Source organism: Pinus tabuliformis, chromosome 7 (assembly GCF_031772625.1).
Source record: "Pinus tabuliformis cultivar Carrire ecotype Pingquan chromosome 7, CPIR1, whole genome shotgun sequence".
NCBI lineage: Eukaryota > Viridiplantae > Streptophyta > Pinopsida > Pinales > Pinaceae > Pinus > Pinus tabuliformis.
Genome location: NC_142293.1, coordinates 1,758,627,657 through 1,758,644,441, shown reverse-complemented (window position 1 = coordinate 1,758,644,441; position 16,785 = coordinate 1,758,627,657). Strand labels below are relative to the sequence as shown.

Genomic DNA, 16,785 nt, shown 5'->3' with positions numbered 1-16,785 from the left:
GCTCTACCACTTCCACTGCTACATCTTTACGGCAGCTCCCTCTGCATCCATGTTGATGCTGGTCCATCCTCCCAGCATTGCATCTGCACTGCATCCCCCTCTCATCATGATGCATCGTGCTACTACATACTGCTACTGCACTGCAACTTAGTTACTGAGAAGTAAAGTAACTGATCCACCCAACTTCTGACATCCCTTTCAGGCTACAAACACTCCCGATTCTGAAGCTCCCTCTGTCGCTAATAAGTGCTCCCTCTACTGACCTTTACGCTCCTGCAACAACTCCCTACATCTTGCACCATTGCACACCTCTCTGTGTCATCCTACACTGGTGCAACACTCCCATGCCTCTTGCATTGTTGCAACCTACTAGCCACGCGGTGCCTGGGGACCCCTGCACTATAGCACTCTCTACCACTTCATCCACATCCATCTCTACCCACATCAGCCATTCTTACTACTCCTATTTGAGGCTCCTGTAGCAAGGTATAATCTAAGAGGTTGGGTACCTCAAGGATCCTGCCCCTCATCACCTTTAGTCATCCTGACTACAACTCGATGTCTCCCCACTTCTTCTCAAGTGGGACATGAGCACTCATGGCACAATCTTCATCCTCCTCAACTTCTTTCTCTGCATTCGTTGGCGCTTCCTTCGAGTCAAAAGCCTCTCCCTTACTCTTCTTACTCAGAAACTGGTTCGCATAGTGACCCAGTTCCCCACAATGGGAGCACGTGACCTTAGAGAGGTCCTTCTTCTTTCTCTTCTCCTGCTTTCCTGCAAATGTTAGATCTGCATCCTCTTCCTCTTCCTTCTTGATCCAGACTCCTTTGCTGCTACTTCCCGTCTTAATTAGTCGTCTGATCTCCTCTTGACAAAGAGCTGCCCACAGTTCTTCCCAATCTCGAAGACTCGCCCTGCCCAGTGTGCTTTGGACAAATATCTCCCACTCCTCGGAGAATGTGTTAAGTGTGGTCCTTACCATCAACTCTTGATTCGGCGTGGCCCCTATGGAAGTCAATTGGTCCCATATCTCCTACAAACTACTGAGGAAGTGATCTATCTGCTCTCCCTTCTACATCTAGTATGACCTTATATGATTCTCAAGGAGCATCTTCCTCTACATGGAAGTATGCTCGTAAAATTTCTTCAAAGTGTCTGACATCTCCTTCGTCATTTCCTTCTTGACAATATGTTGGACCACATGATCCTTGACCCCATCAAGGATGATGCACTTTGCCTTAGCCATTTCCTCCTCGTACCTTTCATTAGCTACCAAGTCAACTAGGATAGCCATTACTCTCGAGACAAAGCCCTTGATACAATGTCTGACTAGAATGGATACGATCCTGGCCTTCCAGACCACAAAGTTGGACACTCCGTCCAGCCCGTCCAGATCTCTCAGCCCATGCACGACCATCTCTCTACTCTTCTCTGTCAACTCCTCTGAGTCTCTCTACTTCCCACATGGAAGTTCTCGATTCAACTCCTACTGAGTCTCTCTACTTCTCATCTGGAAGTTCTCGGTTCGACTCCTCCAAGTCTCTCTACTTCCCGCCTAGAAGTTCTCGATTCGACTTCTGTTGAGTCTCTCTACTTCTCGTCTGGAAGTTCTCGATTCGACTCCTCCAAGTCTCTCTACTTCTTGTCTGGAAGTTCTCTTCTGGACTCCCTCTGGGTCCCAATTTCCCTCCTGGAAATCCTTCTACCAATCATCAAGTTGCCCCTCTCCGATAGTCTATGCAACTGCAACACTAATCAAATTCCTTAGCTAGAAATCTGCCTTGGCAGCAACTCCCTCTACCTTGGTTTTGCTCTATTAGGTACTATTCTGACCATAGTACCCCTCCATCTTCGCTCCCGCAAACTTCCCACAGCTTCCTTCGCCCCAGCAACTAAAGGATTGAGCCTCTTGGCTCTACCCAATCTCGGCACTGGAAAAATAACAGCTCCCTCAGCCACTGCATCAACCCTCCTGGTCTTTGTGTGGCTCTGCATGAGCCACTCTCTACCCTCCTCACCCTCTGTCTTGGCCTCTCTCTAGCCCAGACTGATGATGCAGTCCTTTTGTGTCAACCCTTCCTCTGTCATTTTCTGCAAGGATCATCTCTATCACTCGGGACAGCTGAATCTGATGTAAATTCTCTGCTCAGTTGATTCCTTCAACTTTCTTGTGATCTGCAACCATGCTCTGATACCATGTTGAATTTTCTAAGTCTATCCGTTAGAAAATTAATCTGTATTCTGTTGGTTTATTTCTTCTACTTGTAAATTCTAAACAAGTTATTTAAAACATTTAAATACCGAAATAAACACAATATAGTCACAACATCTAAAGATCATGAACTAAAAGAAAACAAACCCACAAGTGACACCATTATTTTTGGAAAAATGTCCCCGGAAAAACCCAATGCGAGAAAACCGGTGCAGCTATTTTGAGGGTTATATTATTATGCAGTCTTTTTGAGTATAACTGGGTGCATAACCGCTCACCCAACAAAGAAAAATACACGACAACAATACCTCTATATTCGGAAATAGGTATTCAGAAAACCTGTCCCACGAAACCCTCTCCGGCACAATTGAAGCTCAGCGTTGGCCCTTCTGGCCTCTGCGTCAGCCTCCTGCTAACCTGAGTCAGCCCCAGGACCCTCTACAACAGCCCTCTGAGGCATTGCGTAGCCTCTGGATCCTCTGTGTCACTCCAGCAGCCTCTGCGTGGATGACATAGCCCCTCTAGCCTCTGCATTGACTCTGTTGGTCTCTGTGTAGCCTGGACTGCTTATTGCTCCCTCTCTCTCTACTTTTGCGCTAGTCTCTCAGTACTATCTCTGCCTCGTACTCACTGCCCCTCATTGTTGATCACTGATTCAACTTTTTTTAGCAACCCCGCTCTAGCAAAATGAATGACTAATCACTCTAGTGTATTCTCTAACTGACCCTCAAGCCTCCTCTTATACTTTTTATTTATTATTTTCCTTTATAAAAAAATTTATGTAATTATTATAAAGGAAAATAATAAATAAAAATAAAATAATAATTAATAAAAATCAGGAATCATGTGTCGGCCTTTATAAAATTAGGGTTCTTGGTTTATTTATATCCAGGTCGCAAGGCTCTCTTCTCTCAATAATTTTTCATTCATATTCTTTCTAATTTGTCCTGATGATGGACCCCCTTTGGGGTTTGAAATGTTGGCAGAATGAACTAGAAACTGTCGATAATCCGGATCATGAAACTACAAAAAACTTCCACAGAAGCTTAAAATCTAACATAAGGTGTATATGGTTTAACAACCATAACAAATGACATTCAAATTTTTGTCCTTTGGCATATTTTAAAAACAAGTGGCAAAACCTATCATAACTTAGTTTTCAAACCAATAGTGAGGACAACCATCTCTAGCTGCTATCAAATGCAGGCTGAGTCATCACCATTATTAAAGGAAAACCACGCCACCTGGAATAACCCGCTGGTGGTCCATAAGGGGGCAAGCTTTCACTCATGCCAGATGCCTCTGTCTTGGATCGTTAACTTGTTTCCTTACATCTATGGAAGAAGCTCTTAGCCAAGAAATAGTTTTAGGGCATACTCCAGGCCCAATCCTTTAACATATATATATATATATATATATATATATATATATATATATATATATATATATATATATATATATATATATATATATAGATATATATGCACCCTTTTTCTTTAATACGTGGATGGTTATAACAAATAACCATAAATATTTGTTGGGTTTAATAAAAGATTTTGTTTGTTTGATATTAGTTGGTTTTATTTCAAACCATATTTAATATATGGTTTCAACCCATTATATAACAAACAAGCATATTTAACATTTTATATGGTTTTGTTTTTTTAATATATTTTATTTTATCTTATATGAATTTTGTTTTTATGGGTATTTTAATATATTTATTTTGTATTTTATGTAGGGAAAGGAGGCAGTGATGGAATACCATGTGTTGTTGGCTAATTGTCCACTTAGTTACCAAATATTCCTTATGGGTCCCACTTTCCTGCTTGAACTTGTGAACTTCTGATTGCGATAAGTTGGTCATATAGACTCAGATTTGAGTGTCCTTTGCACCACTGGATTCATAACAAGGAGATCTATGACTTGGACTTGGTTTCAGTGGGATTTGAAGACATTGATTTTTGAGCTTCTGTAGGGCCACCTAGATCATTCCTCCCCACTGAGGAGCTTTTAATCCTCCAAAAGCATAAACATGACTACAATCTCGATCTGCATAACGAATGTCTCTAACAAGCCACCTTCCCTTTCCTTCTCCTTTGTACATTGAAACTTGGAATGATAAAACCGACACTTATATCCATATGCAAACCTATAATTGCTGATACATGTCTAACTTACAAGACACAAGCAACCCCATACTTTCCAAGAGTTTATAACACATTCATGGTCAAGTTTAAAACAGAAACCATATCCCATGCTATCAACTAAAAGGCCAAAATATCACCATGTTGCATTCATAAGTGATGGCAAACACTTCACCACTTTTACAAACATTTTTGCAACATGTGATTTACAAATGTGGTCATGCTCAACTACTTAAATGTTTTTTTTATGCCACCATCTCTCACCCAACCAAGTTAATGGGTCTTCTTCCTATAGTTGATTCTCTTATTGAATTGTTTCACTGTTTGGTTCCTTTACATGTGCTTTCACATGCTTCCTATCCTTCTTTGGTCATTGCTCTGGATGGAGCTTCCAACACATAGCTCTCTGATGTCCTCTCTTGTTGCAATGGCTACAAAATTTCTTTCTTTCCCAGACTTTCCTAACCTTCTTTCTACCTTGATGTGGAGAAGGGTCTTCATGTCTTGGCCTCTTCCTTGCTTCCATTATTTTCCAACACTTGGAAACAACATGGTTATTCAAACCACAAAAGGTACATGGTTTTCTATGCCATAAGTTTTTCTCATCATTATCAATTTTCTTGTAATCAAAATTAACATTAGAATACCGATACTTTTTATAACTTGCTTGGTTTTCCCTGGTGCAATCCTGATGAGAAGACTGTGGCTTAGCTCTTCCTTTTCAATGCTCACTGTCACAGGAATATTGTGATGTGCCCTAAACATCTTCTTTCCATGATGGTTTTGGCAATGATTTGGATTATTTGTTTGAGTAATCCCTTTATTTTTTTGTCTTTGAACATTCTCCTTCAATAGACCCCAATCTTGCAAATTGAGGCCTTCTTACAACCTTCAATGCTTGTGTAATTCCTTGGCCATTAATAACGTCTTCCTCCTTTATACCCCGTCTTGGTGAGAAGTTTCACGTCGATCCCTAAAATAGGTATCTCAATGCTTCGAATAGAAATAACATCATGAGAAGGAGTTTCTTTTACCTTCAATTTTGTTGGTGATGCTAGGTCATCTTCTTTAGCTAGCTCTCCTTTTGTAGTGGAACATTCTCCCAATTGTTCCTCCACAGCTTGCTCCAACATGAGCCTCAATTTCCACTTCTCTTCCTCGACATCTTGTAGAAGCCTTCTATGCTTTGAATTCTCTACATGAATGTAATGATTAATCTCTTACAACTCTTGAAGTATTGCATGCTTCAATCCTTTTCCCATGATGACATTCACAATCCCTGGAAAAATGATCAAGTCGCTCTGATGCCACTTGATCCAGAATTTTTTGTGAATACTTCTTAAATAAAAATCTTCATTGCATGACCTTTAACTGACACTTACATTTGCATGTAAACATGAGCAACACATTCTTTAAACAATACTTCACCAATCCATCATCATAACAAGAAGAAAATAACCAAGGAGCAATCATAACACAATACGTGATAATGGGGTTTTTCAAATATGGAATATGTCATTGAGCTCTGAGTCAATAGTGGGGAGGTTGCTTCATTGATCTTAGAAAAATATAATGAGTACATGGCAGATCTTCATCAACACAAGGATGGATCTCTCATCTCAAGTGGCAATGTATCTCCTCTAGATACATTCTCCTACAATTAGAACTCTCACTCATGAAGACTTCTCCTTAACAAGAAAAAGAAATGGCCCCTCACAAAAGTGGCATAAAATAGACACTCTAACATAAGTGGCAACAACTTCTCTTGAATCTGCTGGTCAAATTCAAATCATACTCATCATCATCATAATTGTATCACAATTTTGAGACCAATGGTTATAAACATGACTACTTTTTTATGAAGTGTCAACATGACCCTCTTTCAACATTGCACCGCCTCAGTTTTTGTGCCAAGGCTCAAATGATGAATTTCGTGCAAATATTCATATCTTACTGCCTTGTTTCAACGTACAATGATCATCAAAACCTCCACTCATCCTTTCACCGAAAGAAAAACAAAAAAATGACCAAAATGCGTCATTATACCTTCCAATCTAAATATGACCTAAAAATCAGTTGCGCAAATGCAGAAATGGACTACACCATCGCGATCTTTGTGGAATTCTAAACAATCTGAGTATAAAGTTGTCCCCATTCCAACACTGTCAAATCTGGGCCTCTAGGGAATCTTTCAGACTCCTCCTGCGTCAAGGTTCCACCATTTGCCTCAGGGTTCTGGGCGCACATGGTTTCATTCCTATGTTTGTTCTCAGTATGCCTCGACCTGTGACCATGTCATAAATGAACCACACCTTAAGTAATTTTTGTTGGGCAACGTTAACAAGGAATATCCTTGTGGTGCATTGGCAAGCTCCAAGATTGGTATAAGGCTAGTCTATGTTCAAAGACCACTAGCCTCCCATGGTGGCACATAGCTTTTTTAAAAGATTTTGTTTATTTGATATTCGTTTGTTTTATTTCAAACCATATTTAATACATGGTTTCCAACCATTATATAACAAACAACCATATTTGAATTTTTATATGGTTTTTGTTTTCTAATATATTTTCTTTGTATGATTTTTGTTTTTTATGGGTATTTTAATATATGTTTTTTGTCTTTTCTACAAGGCAAGGAGACAATGATGGTTCCATGTGTCATTGGCTAATTGGCCAGTCATTTTCCATGTATGCCTTATGGGTCCCACATTCTTGCTTTAACTTGTAAACTTATGTCTGTTATAAGTTGGCCATACAAACTCAGATTTGAGTGTCATGTGCGCCACTGGATTCACAATGAAAAGATCTACGACTTCGGCTTGGTTTCACTGAGAGTTGAGGACTATGATTTTTTAGATTCTCTAGGGCCACTTGGATCATATAGTTAGTTGGTAGCCTCTTATATTTGACTCATACCCATCGTGGTATTTCCTTTATTGTTAGTATTGTTGTTTGGTATATGAAAGCACCACATGAGAGCCATTAAATAGTAGAAAAAATAATACTTCGATATATTGAGGGAACAACTTAGTTCGGGACAATATAATTCTTAGGGGACTTTGGGCTTGTTGGTTAGCTTCACTAATTCTGATTGGACTCATGAAATTGATGAGGGAAGTCCACTATAGGTTGTATTATCAGTTTTGATTCTAGACCTATCATTTGGGCTTGTAAAAAGCAATAGGCTTTTCCTCTTTATTGAATAGAATTAGAGTACCAAGCAACAACTAATGCAAGTCAAGAAGCCATGTGGCTTCAATAAATTATTTTAGAGTTTGTATTCCAACAACAACATTTGGCCAACCTTTGGTGTGACAATTAGAGTATCATCAAGGTCACCAAGGACCCCTTTCAACATTGGTGCTATGAACACATTGAGATATAGATGCACTTCATCAAAATAGCTCATTCACAATTTTGATCTCAAATTGCTCTTTTTCCCTACAGATGATAGAGTTGCAAACATTTTGACAAAGTCTCTTATAGAAGAAAAGTTTTACAAACTTTGATCTATGATAGGAATTCAAGAAATTCATCTAGCTCTAATGTCCCCTTCTCTTATTATTTCATCTTTGTAAATCCTTCAATCATATCACAAGTTGTTATTAAGGGAGGATGTTAGGATAATTAGACACTTAGGAGTTAGTTAAGATCACTTGATAATGTGTTTAGCTTTCCAAACTTTGATCTATGATAGAAATTCTAGAAATTGATGTATCTCTAATGTCTCCTTCTTCTCCTATTATTTCATCTTTGTAAATCCTTCAATCATATTGCAAGTTGTTATTAATGGGGATGTTAGGATACTGAGACACTTAGGAGTTAGTAAAGATCGCTTGGCAATGTGTTTCTTTAGTATGCATTTCTAGTTGTGTAATCTAATAGTCACAATATATTCTAGACATAAAGTGATATGGTGCCTCATATTCTTCTCAATACTAATAGATGTATTGATATGTGGTTGAACATGTAATTGCTCCATGATCTCTATTTAAATAGGGTGGAGAGCATTTGCTAAAGACCAAATGTGAGAAAATCTTATGTATATTTTTTTCTTTTGCATTACTAAATTACATTAAGTGGCCATCATGGCTAGGGTCTAGGATTGTTTCTCTCTTTGATGATTTCAACCATGTAAAAATAGTTTTGTACAATTTTTTATCTAGATTTTTTCTTTTGCATTACTATATTGCTTGAAGTGGTCATCAAGGCTAGGGCCAAGAATTGTTTCCCTAGGTTTTAACCATGTAAAAATGATAATGTACAATTTTTAATCTAATTATATGAATGATTTAGGACATATATCATATATAAAAAATTCCATATTTTAATGAAATATATCTAATTGTATATAACTCATAATAGTAATATTATAAACAAAAACAAATATATATATATATACCTAAACTACCAATAAACTTCCCGGGGCTACGATAAATTGGTTAATCCGGGAAATGTAAAATTGTTGAAACTGGTTCAAATCCCCTTTGTTGTGACCTGGGCTGCGGGGAGGAGGACATATCGTAGCTCCCCCGAAATTTATCATAACCCCAGAAGTTTATTGATAATTTATAGCGGCTATTGAGTTCCTTTAAATTAAAAAATAATAATTACATTTTAAAGCAATGTATTCTATTTTTATTTTTAAAATAATTGTGAAATACCTCGTAAGAAGCAAATATTTCCACATACAAACCTGGTTAAATTTTCTTCCATTTTACATATTAGTTTTACTTCTAATAATTCAATGTCCTACATAATATTCTTTCACAGTTAAAATAAGGCTAGACTGATGTTATCAAACAGAATTGAATCGGAGTAAAAATAAGGTTGGACTAAAGTTATCAAACAGAATTAAAAGCTCCAAAAGCTTGAATTGAAAAAATGACTAGGAACTTTTTTTAAATCTTCTCTAAACACATTTAAAAGCTCCAAAAGCTTGAATTGAAAAAAATGACTAAAAACTTTTTTTAAATCTTCTCTAAACACATTTTTTAAGGGGTAGCATTGCTCCTTTGATTAATCATGTCGGTCTGTCAAACTTTTGGATTATAACACGTGCATTTCTGTAACTATTTGCACAGTATTTCAACTTTACCACTCAACAAATTACCATGTCAAAATCCAATTAAGAAATGCAATGCAATTTTGCATTTATAACGCTAATTTATCAAGTTAAAATGTTATTCATTACATGGTTTATGGTACTACCAGATTAATATATCATTGTCTCTGCAATATGACAGTTGACAGAGAGATCAGAAGTTGAAATGCTATTCATTATTTAGTTTAAGGTAATTACAGCTAGTGGATGCTGAAAAATTCTTTTCCATGACAGGCACAAATCAGAGAACAAATCTAACTATATGAAACAAAAAAAAGGGCTGAATTGCCTGTATCTGCAATACGAGAGTCGTTAGAGAAATCAGAAGTTGAAATCCTATTCATTATTTGGCTTAAGGTAATTACAACCAGTGCATGCTGAAAGTTAATTTCCTTTTCATGACAGAGAGAAATCATACAACAAATCTAACTTAAATGAAAAAAGGAAAAAAATGGTTTAATTGTCTTCTCTAGTCTTGAGAGATTCCAAAATGAAATTGGCAGTGCAATAAGCTAGACTGAAAATTGACCATGGCAATGACTCCACACTCAAGTCAACTAATTGACCTCTCTAGTCTTGAGATCTTCCAAAATGAAATTGGCAATGCAATAAGCTACAGACTGAACAGTGACCATGGGATTGACACCAAGAGCAGTAGGCAAGACACTAGCATCAGCCACAAACAATCCTTCCACTTCCCACGTCTCCCCTCTGGGATTAACCACTGAATGGCCTTTATCAATGCCCATTCTACAACTACCCATCTGATGAGCAGAACACAAAGGAGTTGATAAATCTCTCAGGCTCCTTGAGCTTGCACGCTTTATAAAATTCTCAACCTCATGGGGACTGGATTTTTCGGCTTCAAACGCTCGCCAGAGCAATTGTGGGTACCAACTTCCTCTGCTCCAGCTGCAATCATTATTCTCAACACTTTCTCTATGCCTTTCTTAAGATTATTTTCGTCATATGGGTTTAAACTGTAACTGAGATTCCCAGGGAGGTTCACGGTTCCTGATCCCTTATCCCTGGCCAAGGCAAATATATGAGCTGTTCTAGCAAACCTGGACATTCTTTCCTTCATATCTAAGGCAGAAGTCCATGGCATCAGAACGGAAAACAGACCAGGATGCAATGAAGGCGTTTGAATTATGGTTCCATAACCAGAGGGGTCAAAAACAGGAGACATTGAAGTCATTATTCCCCCTTCATAGCTCTTACCCTGTGGCCATTCTGATTCAGGAAAATAGCCCCAAGCCATCTGAACAGGATGCAGATGAAGATTTTTCCCAATATTAGGGTTCTTAAGCCCACTTTTCCTCAACAAACTAGGGCTGAAGAGTGCCCCACATGCGGCAACAGTTACTTTAGACTCCACATAAATATTCTGAGACACATTCCCTGCCTGGAAAACAACTCCCACTGCTCTTTTCCTCCTTTTCCCATCAGTCCTTTTCTCTTCTTGTACTACCCCTATGGCTTTGCATCCTGAAAGAATTACAGCATTTGAAGAGACTGCATCCACTAGCCATGTCTCGTTTGTGCCTTGTTTCTTACCATCTTTGCATCCAAAGCAACACCATCCACAGAAATGATCAGAACCAGCATTTCGAGGTATGTTATTGACAGGATACCCCAATTCTTGGCAACCTTTTCTGAGAACCTTGTTCATGAAACCCTCACTGCAGATTTCCTCCTGCACTCCCATTCTCCTGCAGACGATATCCATGGCTTCTGTGTATTGCCTTGTAGCAAATTGTTTTAAATTGAGCTTTTCACTCCACTCTCTTATGACGTGTTCAGGAGTGCGAATTGAAGCAGACCAATTCACAGAGGACCCTCCACCCACTGTTGAGCCCGCCAGGAGGACAACCCCAAGGTCATCCGTAGCTAAAAGACCTCCTCCCTCGTACATCTGATCCAACGATGGACCCTCCAGTAGGGACAATTTATTCTTGGCAAAGTACTTTCCTTTTTCAAGAACTAAAACTTTGTAGCCAGCCTTTGCAAGGACCCCTGCAACTACTCCCCCTCCAGTGCCTGAACCAGAAAAAAAAATTGAGCTGAATTTCCATTTCCATTTCCATTTTTTGAGAAATTAGACTTAAAAAAGGATAGCTATCGATCATGATCTGAACACAATATTTATACTTTGACCTTTTAAGAATTCCTAAACAAGGAAGGTGGCATGGATCCTGACCTGAACCTACTACAGTTACATCGCATTTTATTGTGATTGCCTTCTTTCTGTCATCACTTTTACTTTTCATCCTCCGCTTCCATAAACGTTCAAGCTGAGAATTCCCTTCTACAACATCACAGCCAGCATTACGCAGTGTATGGACGATGTTGTCACCTGCAAGATCTAAATCAATTACCTTGTCATGTAGAGGACCATCAGGATCTTTCATGATTTTAGCAACATCTGGATCTGGTCCACAATAACCTATAGCTCCCCACGAAGGATTCTTGTTCTTCCCATCCACCTGTTATATAGAAGACTGGGATACAGTTAAGCACACCCCTATACACATACACATATAACTTGACAGGCTTGGTAAAACTCTGACGAAGGGAAAATAAGCTAATCATTGACTCATTGCTTTTTCATTTTGAACTAGAAGGAAAGGAAATAAGTCAATAATTGGCTTACTACATGGTATTAATATATAGAAACACCCTATTTAAGATAAACAATATTCATTATATAAATAAACAAGCAGTTAAAAGACAAAAATTAGCTACACAGTTATATGAAAACATCCTAATTGACGAAAAATTATGTAACCAGTCACATCATGCAAACGAGAAACATTTGAGGTTTGGGACATCGGATGGATCAGGACATGGAAAAAGAGGATGAGCTTTAATCCATAAGCGTCTATTAACAATTGCTTTGTAATGTGTTGGACAATTGGATTGTCTGGATGGCTAGTGACAACAAGTGTGTGGGCATTGATGTCAACAATCATGTTTGGACATGTGTTGGAAAGTTGAAATTGTCTGCCAGTTAGCAAGAGTGTTGCATTGATGTCAACTAGACTAGCATTGTTGTTTGTGCTAGCAAATGTTGGCTTTGATGTCTGCTAGCCTAACTGTGATCATAACTGGATTAGCATTGATGTGTTTGATGTGTCAAGCTCAAGGGGAGTCCCATGGTTGCTGCAGTATCTTATAGATAATCATCACAGTAGCAGGTTTATTAAAGAAGTCATAAAAAGATCACTGTGATGGTTGGAAGTCCCAAACTTTGGAGGAGATTCTGTCTCAATAGATCAACTCAAATACTTTTGGATAACGCAGTTGGATAGTGCTTTGAAAGAGTTTTCCAATGGTACAAAGAAGTTTGCAAATAGCCTCGTGGATCACAAGTTATAGGCAATAAAAGTTAGGCCCACAAAAAGTCAAAATCCCAGAAGGCCTAGAACTAGGAAGCCCGGAACTCCCGAGAACTCGGAAACCCAGAAGGTCAAAATCCCAGAAGGTCAGAGCCCGAAGGTTTTATTAAAAAGGCTACGAGATTATAGTGAGTCAGGAAAGCAGGAAACTCGAAAATTTGGAAGGTCAAAATCCTGGAAGTTCGGAGCCCAAAGGTGTTATTAAAAAGACCCGGAACCCAAGAAGTTCGAAACTCCGAAACCCTAGAAATCCAGAAACCTAGAAGGCCCGAAATCCCAAAAGATCGAAGCCCGAAGGTTTATTTAAAAGGGCCACAAGAATACAATGAGTTGGGAAAGCAAGAAGCCCTGAACCCTGGAAACCCGAAAACTCAGAAGATCGTAACCTCTTATTAATTGAATTCCTTAAAAGCATCAGGGTTGTAGGGAGCAGGGATTTACAAAGGAAATCACTTGCAAAACCAAGGATCAAGGGACCCTTTCTCTCTCCTCTGACATGACACATGGTAACATTTGATTGGCTCTCAGGAGTTGATAATGGTAGATGACGTCAATATGACATGGTTGTATGGGGGACACGTGGCAATCAGATTCGACATTTTTGGGTGGCCTAATGGGCCAAATCTGGGTGACACGTGTCACCACTCAGGAGGCGCCACATGGGGTTGATGACATAATCATGATGTCACCCTAGCAATATACCTCGGAGGTCGGAAATCTCGTAATCTCTTGTTAAAAGAACTTTGTGGAGGCACCGAGAGAGGGAGCTTCGAGTGATGTGTTGGTGTTTGGTCATGTAGTCTGGAGAACCAAGGGCATAGAGCATGTACACAAGGAGATAGGCCCCCGACAGGACCTTGAAGGACTTAGCACCTAAGTGCTCAGTGTCGCATCATAGGACTCGGTCCTATTGGAAAATCAATAGGTGCCGAAGCAAAAGGGCTAGAGGCCAAGCCCGAAACCTAGTGAGCCCATAAGAACTTGAAAATCGCTATTAATAAAAGTTACGAGATGCAAAGATCTGAGATTGCAACATAGAGGTGTATGAAGGATGAATGAGTCGACAAAGTAAATGCGTGTATAAAAGTTGTGTCGTTGGAGTAATGATGCCTGCAAATATCATTGAGTCATGGTAGCGAGGACCACGATTGCACAGATGTTGCAATGAAATCAATGGTCACTGTTGAAGGCAGGAGACTGAGACTGAGAGGACCATCACCTGCAAAGGTGGAAGTTGACTCCAAAACACCTATGCTTGGTCTTCCTTGCATGCTTCATGGAATTGAATAAAGATCAGACCAAGCTTAGAGAAGCCATGTTGAAGTACATCTCGAGCTCTGTGAGCAATCAAGAAGCATGAATAACATTGTTGTAGCCTACAATTTAACTGAGAAATAATTCTTAGTGTGAGAGAAACGCTTAGAATCCCATTCCTTGAATTAATTTAGTTGCAGTGGTAAAGTAATTTCGATACAACAACAGATGAGATTGATCAGGCAAACCTGCCTTACACTGTATGGGAAGCCATGCATGGAGTATGCACTTGGGCAGTATGGAGGACAACAGAGAAAACATCGACCAAAGTGCAACAAAGGAACAAAACTAAGGATTGCAATTGAGCAATTGGAGTGGATAGAAGTGTTGTTGAGAGATTTGTGTGGAGACATTTGTGGGTTTGCATTGTTGAGTACAGGCCAAGTGTGCCTAGGTTGCAAAGAGTGGCTCAAAGTTCCTATGTAGAGGATAAGGTCCAAGAGTATCTGCGTTGAAGAAGAGGGTCGAGAGCTGAGTGTATGCTGCTAAGAGTAGAGGGCCGAGAGATGAGTGTTTGTTGCTATAGAATGAGCACAATGAGCATAGGGAAAAGTTTTGCAAGGGTTGAGTATGAAAGTATGTTGCTAAGTGAGAGTGAAGGTTGTTGAGCAAGATAGAGAATTCTATGCGGGACAAAGGAAGAGGTGAATAGAGTTGATATCAGGTAGATTCACTTCCATCTACAGAGAACATTGGTTCCTTATTGAGTGTGGGTTGGAGCCTACATACAAGAAGTTGGTGCTTCCATCTCTAGTGGGTGTCTGAGGAAGGCTTGGAGGTTGGTGCCTCCTACAAGTTGATGCTTGCATAAATCCAAGGAGCTGCAAGTTGGTGCTTACAACAAATCCGTGAAGTTGGTGTTTCACATGGTGCTTCTGGTATGTTGATTAGGTGTCTACAAAAGAAGGGAGTTGGTGCTTCCTACTAGTGGTGCTAGCAAATAATCAAAAGGAATTGTGCTTCCTGCGAGTGGTGGCTCACAAATAGATTGATGTAATAGAGTAGGTGCTCTTATTTTTACATCAATAACAAAACAAGCTTTGGTGGTTTTCTCCCGGAAGGGTTTCCACGTTAAACCTTTGTGTCTCATGTGTTTGTTTCTCATGATGTGTTATGGTTTGTTAATGGATACTCATACTTAATAGATGCGAAGTTTAAATGTTAAATATAAATTGGCTAAACAGTTTTAATTAGCCCTAATACTGATTCACCTCCCCCCTCTTAGTTACTAACATTATTTCCAACAATTGGTATCAGAGCCAAGTTCCTTCTGGAAAGCTTAATTGCTTGAAGGTAGATCAAAGGGAAACAATGGCTAATTAAACATGTCTTACACCAGAAGGAGTTCCATTTTTTAATGGATCAAACTATGAGCTCTAGAAGATTAGAATGGAAGCCTATTTAATGGTAATCAATGAAGACATTTTGTTGTATGTGATATATGGAGAGAGGAATGGGTTCAATACAAAATCCAAGGAAATCATCATGAAAGGGTTGTCTAAGCCATATGATGACAAAGAGAGGCATTGTGAGTCAGAAAAGGAAATGTTGGACATATTGCAATGTTTATATAGAGAGAGAAAGCTATGCAGTAACAAAGGAGGTTAATGAACCTTGTTTCTCAAGTAGTGAACTTGAATCTGTGAAGGCCGCTGATAATGAGAAAACGAGAAGAAAGACAAAGACAAAGGCATCTCAAAGGAAAGATCCTTCTTCCAATAAGGAAGGTGTTGCCCATAACTCTCGAGTTGATGATGATGAAGAATCAAATGAAAGGTTGTGCCAACTCGAAAGGTAAGTTATTGCTTTGTGATAAACGTAAAGAAATAGGTCATTCATTATCTAGATGTTCATGTGAGTCACTTGAAGATAGAGATAGTCATGAATCTAGTAGTAGTAATGAAAATAAACCCTCTTTAGTAGCAATAGAAAATGAGGGATCCTCTGAAGAAGAAGAGAGTATATCTCATGAAGAGAATAGGGGTATTACTAGAAGGGATGAAGATGGAATACTCCTTAGACTCGTGGAAGATTCCATGGACATAGAGATGGGTTTAGATCTTTGTGGTGGCTCAGCTAGCACCTCTGATAGCAAAGAAAAGGGTCTAGATGAAAGGATCTATTTTAGGAAGAAGTTGATCTTTGCTCTAAAAGAGATCAAGGAGCTATCAAAAGAAAATCTCAAGCAAAAGGACTAGCTGCACGAGTATGATTTGAAATGAGAAGTGGAGCAAAACAATAGTTGATCTAAATTCTCAACAAGAAGAGGCTAGTAGATTGAATGGGAGGCTAACCATTCAGCTAGATGAAAGAGAAGCTCACTATGAGAGACTATAAGTTGAAGTAGTCTCATTGAGACATGACTTAGAAAATTCAAATAAATAGTTGTCTCAATACCAGAAGCTTGAGGAGAGAACAAAGGCTTTGAATGAGATGCTTGTTAAGTAGAGATCCCCACTCATCAAGGCTAGTTTGGTTTTGAAGAAGAATCAAGCTCCAAGAAGGAAAATATTGAAGGGTCAGCTATCCAAGTAAGGGTAGTTGGAGGTTCCAACAACAACAAGGGAAAATAGGTTGTTGGACAACAACAGTATCAAGGAAAGCATCAA

At 39.0% G+C, this 16,785-nt stretch overlaps 1 protein-coding gene across 1 annotated transcript in view; it reads right to left on the bottom strand.

Moving 5' to 3' along the window:
* Positions 1–9,781: 9,781 nt before the first annotated feature.
* LOC149255387 (long-chain-alcohol oxidase FAO4A-like) overlaps positions 9,782–16,785 on the bottom strand; it is a 93,796-nt gene continuing 86,792 nt past the window's right edge. Inside the window, 3 exon segments of the mRNA XM_089460472.1 lie at positions 9,782–10,317; positions 10,320–11,504; positions 11,665–11,950. Of these exon segments, the coding sequence (XP_089316598.1) occupies positions 10,022–10,317; positions 10,320–11,504; positions 11,665–11,950 (1,767 nt within the window). The 3' untranslated portion in view covers positions 9,782–10,021.